The sequence below is a fragment of the Pogona vitticeps genome, chromosome 4 (genome assembly GCF_051106095.1).
Source record: "Pogona vitticeps strain Pit_001003342236 chromosome 4, PviZW2.1, whole genome shotgun sequence".
NCBI classification, from domain to species: domain Eukaryota; kingdom Metazoa; phylum Chordata; class Lepidosauria; order Squamata; family Agamidae; genus Pogona; species Pogona vitticeps.
This window is the reverse complement of record NC_135786.1, coordinates 46,971,087-46,979,029: the sequence shown is the minus strand read 5'-3', so window position 1 is coordinate 46,979,029 and position 7,943 is coordinate 46,971,087. Positions and strand designations below refer to the sequence as shown.

Sequence of the window (7,943 nt, the reverse complement as noted above, 5' to 3'; positions counted from 1 at the left end):
TCATTACTGTTGGCTGCTAATCATGGGTTGGTAGATTGGATTCTAAAATCCCAGATGCTGACTTGTGCTCATGTAAAGTGTGCTTGCCGATTAAAAGGGCGTGTGGCATTTTCTATTCCTAGGGGTCAATTTTCATTACCCCACCCCTTCTCCCTGAAATCCTAAAAATCAGAAGGCTGGGGAGGCTGCAAAACAATATGCGTATTGGTGCAGATAAATTGAGAGAAGGAGGAACTGTGAAAAACCATTGTTCCTCTCCTGCCATCTATTGGTGAGAGGCTCCACTGGGTTAAAATACTTTTTGGGCCATTTTTGCTTCAATACTTTAATGACTGTCATGAATGACAATTAAATAGAGTACATATTGTCCGCTGTCCAGTGCCTTGTATCAGAAATCAAATATTTGGCAGATATTCAGCTTCACTGTGAAGAAATGAAATTCTAGTGCCTTCATGGTGCAATTTCACTGCTGCTCTGCTGGACAGCCAGTGTTGGTGCTTCTTTTGTTTCTAGTCAGTCTTGTCCATCCAGTCCAGCAAGATGTCAAGCTCCCCAAGTGCTTTCAATGCTGCAGGATGAGATTCCATCTGGAAAGGAACGAGAAAAGTTTGGCTTTCAAAGCCACCACCATTTTGGATACTGAATGCTATGTAGTCTTCAGTAGGAATACTGTATGTATGAGGCCCTCCAGATATTGTTGCAATGCAATTTACGTTATCCTTCACTATTGGCTATGCTAACTAAAGGTAAAAGGAGTTGCAGTCATAGATCAAAGCTTGTAAGAGCTCATTTTCAAACTATAACTCTCAAACTCTACCATGTGGCCATTATGCCTGGCGGCTTCTGGGAACTGAAACAAACAAACAACCTTTACAAGGTCTGAGTCCACCATCATGCCCATTCCACCATCATGCCCATTCTGCAGTGTTTCCACTACTGCCTCTGCTTGCTGAGATCCATAGAACAGAAAATCCTGCAAATTTTTACTTTACTATCTGTAAAGTTTTCATTCACAGGATAATTCCCTCACCCAAGCCATGCTTCCACATTGACTCCTCCCCAATGTATACACATACATATATGCATGCAAAATATGTCAGAATACGGCTCTCCCAGCATCTTAGTTTGTATGTTAGTAATTTATGCAACTGCTTCAAAGCTCAAATCAGAACACTAAGGATCATTTATTTTTAAAAATCATTTAAATAAATATTTTTAAAAGTGTGAAAGTACATGTCTTCATAGGCATGCATTTTGACTCATAAGTGGCTATAATATTTACATGAAAAAGAGTAGCATCAGCAAGTACAAAATTCCCCAAAACCATTTTTAAAATCCCACACAGACAAGAAAGAGAAGTTGTTCTGTAATGCTAAAACCCTACATTCAATTTGAAAGCCTTATAACATTTGACCAGGGAGTGTCCAGAATTTCAAAACTACATGTATTCTCTGTTACAACGTTGTGGTTCAAGTCTTGTACATGCTTCAAAAATTAAGTATATATTCACATACAATTCAGGCAGACAGTACGTAATTTCATTTCTTCCTTTTCGTTTTCAGGTTTCCCCTCAGTTAAACTATTTGCAGAATGATTTAACATGTGCAGAGGAGCATATCTTACCATGTGACAGTTACACAGTTAAATGACCAAGAGCTGACTCTGTTGTATGCTCGAAGGCTGACTCTGTTGTTCTACTATTTTATTTTCATAATTTCTATTGTTAATATTCATAATTCCTTTACTTGGAAACCCTTTCAATTCTGTCTGTGCTCTGAGTGGCTAGTCGAGGTTGGAAGATCCTTGAATAACTTAAAACAGACATTACATTATCTTAAATTACTTAATCTTGACAAGTAATTACTTACTTGAGTAAAGACGTGAGTAGGGGAGTGTGTTAGCCTTACTCATCATTATTCTCCATGTGTGAAGAGCAAGAGTCAGAAAAGGAGAGCCTTCTCAGTTTTTTTTAGGGTTCTGGACCATGTGGAGAGCCTCCATGCATACTAGAAACACTGCTTTGCACATGAGGAAGAAAAGCTGAGGCCAGCAAATTGTTTCTCCTTATGTGCTTAGTTTAATAGAGCTAGTGTGTAATCTGAAATTTAAACTTCGATGGCTTCAGCCATAAGAGCCCCCTCTCATTGATGGGCTCTCTCTCATGTGAGAGGGCCCCTTGGTGAGTGCTGACTTGCAATATAACAGAGTTAAATTCTCCTCTCATGCTTTTTAAAACTGTAAACAGTGGCAAAGTCTCTATGAATGGAGCTGTCTGGCATCTACCATCTTATTTTCCCCACAGTACACCAGGGCAAAGCATTTCGAGAAAACAAAATTATTCTCGGCAGCACCCAAGTTGCAGTTACTGGAGTTAAATGTTGCTGGAGGTATGAGATAAGAGGAGCAAGTTGCCTGCCGGGACACAACAGTGCAGGAAGTAAAACAAGGATACCAGGTGCTATAGCTAAGCCTGCATGCAAGGAATATCCTGTGGCCAACTGGCTGATAAACTACCTTCATACACTGTATTCCAAAGTCTAGTCAGCTTTTCTCCACCACCCCTCTTGCTCCATAGCATTCACATGCCCTCAAATGTTGCAAACCACAGTTGAAGTTTTGTTTGCCTTTATAGATTGGATACCTTTGGCTGTTAAAGTGCATGTTGGTGCAATCAAAGTTTCTCAGCCGCCAGCCACAGATTGGAGAAGACTGTGCTTGTTTCTCTGAACAACCTGAGAAGACCACGAGACTCTTTCCAAAGTATTGTTTCCTTTGACTGACAGGAATGGGTTCCAGATCAACTTGATTCCACTTGTCAACAAAAATCCATCTCTTGCAGCCACCTCAAGAGATCTGTGTTTCCAGTAACTAAATTACAAAATGAAAACACATTTACCTGCTGAAATTGATTCAGGATTTGTTCATATCTGTAATTGGCTTCCTTCTCACAGGGACATGTTGTGACGGTATTCTGGAAAAAAAAAACATTAAGTAAATTAATAAATTAAATAAATGATGCTAAGCCATAATTTCACTGAGTTCTCATTGAGAAGCTTGGAAGTTGAGCCAGCTTCATAGTACTGCTGAGGTGAACAGACAAAGTAAACACAGAATGATTGCAGGGACTTTTATTCTATACCTATGTGAAAATGAAAAACATACAATGATGTCAGTTCAGTGAAATTTGACAAGCAAATAAACAGCAGAAGTTGGCTAGTTTACAATCAGTTGTTTATTACTATCCATTCATTTAATTATTTTCAAGTGTTGTACATAACTATTTGGTTGACATATGCCATGTGTGAAGGAAGGGGAGGTACGAATAGGAACAAACACAAAAGAGCTTCACAAAAATGAGGAGCGGTTGTCACTTTACTGAATAAAACCAATTTAAAATCATGTGCATGAATTCAGATTTCTCAAATGCATACTATTAAGCCAGGAATTCTAGACTCGTTGCCTTTATTTTTCTTCCAGTTCTGGAATAATTTCTTGTTGAAGGAGTTGACAGAAACCTTAATATATAGTGTGGTGACATCCAAAGGTCATTGGCCAGCTGATAGCTGAACAGCATCCAAACTAGAGATGGGCAGAAAGCACTTTGTGCCAGGTCATCTTAAGTCATTGACTTAAGTCATTGGCCACCTCAAGTGCTGCACATTGCCTATCCCCACTCTCACTTGCCAGATCTTCACATGACCGTCTAGTTGTAGCAGGAGCATAAAGTTTCCTTCTCCACCTCCTCTAGCAGCTGCCCACTCATAGGTAGTGCTGGAGTATCCCTGCCCCATCTCCTCATCTGAGTGGGCAGTTGCTGGAGGAGGCAGAAAAGGGATCCTGTGCTCCTTCCACGACTGGAAGATTGTGTGATGGAGAAGGAACAAGCCGTGCATGCTGGCTGGTAAATGAGTGAGCTGGCGTGTGTGGGTGGATAGGAACTTAAGTCTTAATGACTTAAGATGACCTGGCATGAAGTGTTTCGTGCCCATCTCTAATAGGAACCATTCTAGCCTTTTCAGACATATGCCTGACCCTGAGTATTTTGCTACTTGAGGCAAAGGAATGGACAGTATTTTTGCCTTGACTTCCACCACAGTTCCATATATAGACCCTGACTGGACTGGCAGTTGAATCTTGTGTCAGCATTGTTGATAGACAGTATCTTCACTGCCCCAAGGACCAACAAGTTAGTTTAAAAGGTATGGGGCAAGCTCAGTGGCACATACAGCTCCATCCTTCATTGCTTGAGTATTTACTTTCCACCAAAGCTAATAAATAATCTGATATAATAGCTTGGAAAAAACTAATTATTGTCCACAAGCTTGGAAAATGTGTTTGCTTATATTTGGAACTCACAGAAAGTGTTAACTCCTTCTTGATGCTGAGGAAATTGTTGGCAATCCGGCTGACTCTCCTTTGGTGAAAATTGTTTCCTTCCCTACATTGATTGAAGACTTTCACCAGGTAGAATTTGAGCAAGTTATGAAAGAAGCAACATGTGTCTTCAGACTGAAACAAACCACGATTTATTTCAGTAAGCAATATTATCCCTATAATACGGTTCAAACACAGACATGATAGTATTGTTCAGCTGTTTTATTGGCTCAGTTCTCCAATAAGGTATATTATGCCTACTTAAACACCACAGGATGTCAAATACTGTCAAATAAGACATCCACTGTGGGTCATGTGGCAAACAGTAAATTCCATGGCATGTCAGCTATCACTTGTAGTCAAATATCAAATGCTGAAATTAGTGCAGTCAAATACTGGCTGAAATACGACAGTGAGCCACATCTAGAGTAAGTAAATTCAGTAAATTCCTTTGATTGAATGGACCTACTTCAGTTGTGACTTACTACCGGTTTTCAGCCACTGTGTGTCACATCTGGCAAGTATTTGAGCATTCAGAGAATATGCAAAAATATTCAACCTCTCTTTACCACAAAGGAATATTTCTTAGGAGTGGGCAAAAGCAGTTTTTGTAGACCATTTGCTTACAAGTCTAATCTCAATTATGATTATGGACTACATGCTAATTTTCTTTCTACTCGTGTAATAAGGGAGAACAATTATATTCTAGAGCCCACATATGTGGTTGAATAATCAGAGAAACATACAAGGTACTAATATGTAGCCACAGTGGCACATGCCTTAACTAATTCCCATTCAGATTACTGTATGCAGTCTATAGGGCTGTCAAGTAGGGGAACTGTTGAGAAACTACAGCCACTGCGACCATTCTGCAGCCAGGTTGCTTCAGTGTGTGTGTGTGTTTTAACAGACTATATTACACTGGTGTTAAATCAGTAACGTTACCTTTGCTTTGCTTCTTGATACAATTCAAGTTGCTTGTTATTAGCTATAGAACTCTAAGTTCAGTGGTGCAGTGAAACCTGTGGCTCACAGGTTTGAAGTCCTAGGACTTTATGAGTAACTGGGTTATGGCATCACCTGCCACAACCTCAGGCTTTCCTGTACCTTCTAAACTTAACTACAGTCTTCACAGTAGTTCAAAGAAAAATTGATTCTTCTAGGATCAGTATACTATTGCAAAATATTCTTGTTTAATGTAAAATATTTGAAAATAGTTTGGTCTTGAATAGGAAATTAAGAGCCATTCATTTTAGAAAATACCTGCTCTTCATTTGTTGATATGAACTGATCCAGTGGCCTGCATTTTTGGACTCTTTCTGTGGGGAAGCCGACCAAAGGGTCTGTCATGAAAAAGCTCTGCATTTTCCAAATTTCCATTGCATCATTGCCTAAATTGCTTAGATGTCCATGGCAGCCTACAGACATTTATGATCTTCTTCTAAGACTTGGGTGCCAACTCCCATATGCTAGAGGCAAGTGAGAGAGAGACATTTTGTTGATGGCATTCCCATTCCCTCCTTTAGTTTGGAATTCTTTAATTTCACTTCAAACAAATGGTGATATATATTTTATCCTGCTAAGGCTTTGTGGGGTAAACATTTTGAGTCCCCTCTATGTCTCCCAGAAGGGAGTCTATGTTTGAGAGGGTTGCATGCCCTGCCATTTATGGACCCTTGGGAAAGCTGTATGGTTCCAGAGCACCTTGAAAAAGATGGACTTGTAAATCACTTCTGAATACTTTATATCTAGAAAACCCTGGGAGGGCTGCCATAAGTTGGTATCTACTTGATGACATATTATTAATTAAGGCTTTTAGTGTTTTTAGGGTTGAGAATTTTTGTGCTCTCTTGCAATTTTAAAAAGAATTCCATTTTTAACTGGTTTTTGTTATGTAAATTTGTCTTATTGTTCCATTGTGGTATATTATCTGAGGTGGTTTAAAAATACTTATAAAACTGACAAATTATAAAAAGGAGTGATAAAAAGACTTTGCATAAATACAACAGTCTATGACAGTCTCATTAAGAAGGAAGCAGAAAGAAAAAAATAAATTGGATTAAGAAGGATTTTCAGTGCAATCCTATGCATGTTTTCTGCCAATGGTAGTTTAATGAGTTTAGCCATACATATAGCAAACAAAGAGAAATACAATTTTATCAGATTGCAGCATCAGATTGTAGAAATCCAGAAAGAACCTCAGGAATGGTTGCATATTGAGTTGGAACATAGAGTTTTCTTCCCGATATAAAAGAAAATAAATTCTGACTGTTTAAGAGAGGCAAACAGACACATCAACAACAATGGCTTTTAATATCAGCACTAGAATTGCACTGCATGTTCCATCTAAAATGCAGGTTCTGGACAAGGAAAAACATGAACTTTCTTAAGCAAGAAATCACTATATGTAAGCTGTGCATTCTGAACAGCAAAGTTTTAGAGGGGAAATTGGAGATGTATGTCATATCAGCACAACATACACACACACACACAAACGAGGGGGTTTAATCACTGACTGACACAAGGGAGATACCTTGGTATCTTGAAGAAAGTATGATTGTAAGAATCGGATGCTTGTGTACTGGTCTTGAATCTGCTGAAGACAGAGAAAAAAACACCCAAATTTTGATACCAGATTTGTTTTTACTGTTCCATATTAATTCATAAACTTTAAATATATTGTAGAGATGTAACTTTAGTTTAGCTTAACGCTTACATTTAGCTGTCCTAAACTTACCCGAATTCCCTGCAACCACCACCACCATCAATACTTACTGTCATTTCTTTGATGTCTCCAAATCCCTTGCGTATTTCATACATATCCACAGAGACCGTGCAGGGCCCAAAGTTGAGCTTTTTAGAGCTACTGGAGGAGACCCAGGAGAGCAGGAAAGCTGTGTACAGAAGAAAGGGGGAGCAGCCACTCTCCATCTCAGAAAAAGATCCAGCCAGCTTGTTGCTTTATGCCGTCGAGTCAGAACTGACTTACAGCAACCCCAATAGGACTTTCAAGAGAAGTGGGGTATTTCAGGAGTGGTTTTTATTGTTCCACCTCTTCCAGCGAGCTTCCATGGCCAAGCAGGGAATTGAACCCAGGTCTCCTGAGTCTTACTCTGTCACTACGCCACACTGAGTTCCACATCCAACCAGGAGAACTGTTAATAAGAAATAAAAGATCCATGAGACAGCCTTACTTTGCACAGGGACTTGCTGGTTTTGCAATAGGGCTGCAAAATACTTGTTGGACACTGAAGCACATCTGCCTGCCCAATGGTATATAAGCAGTAGCATTTTCTGTGAGAATTGTGCTTGAATATAAGACAAACTGCTTGCACTGTGTGTACATGTTCCCATGTCTTGATCCAGTGGGCGTAATTCACTCCCTTGAAAGCTGGCCAGGTCTAAATCCTTATTCAGCTACACTTTGTAATGGATGACCTGTCACTACCCCTGAGTATAAACTACCACAAAAAGTGTGACCTTTTTATTGCTTCTCCGGATGCCTTGTCAGAAAAGTGGCATAAAAAGAAATACAAGCATAATGTCTCAAGAACTGATATGCTGTCTAC

At 39.4% G+C, this 7,943-nt stretch overlaps 1 protein-coding gene across 1 annotated transcript; it reads right to left on the bottom strand.

The window, feature by feature from the left end:
- Positions 1 to 309: 309 nt before the first annotated feature.
- Positions 310 to 7,305, bottom strand: IL20 (interleukin 20). The gene is made up of 4 exons (XM_020810649.3): positions 7,150 to 7,305; positions 4,357 to 4,509; positions 2,897 to 2,971; positions 310 to 587 (listed from the first exon to the last, which is right to left on the bottom strand). The coding sequence occupies exons 1-4, from the start codon at positions 7,303 to 7,305 to the stop codon at positions 510 to 512; spliced, it is 462 nt and encodes a 153-aa protein (XP_020666308.3). The 3' UTR covers positions 310 to 509.
- Between the last annotated feature and the right edge of the window lie 638 nt (positions 7,306 to 7,943).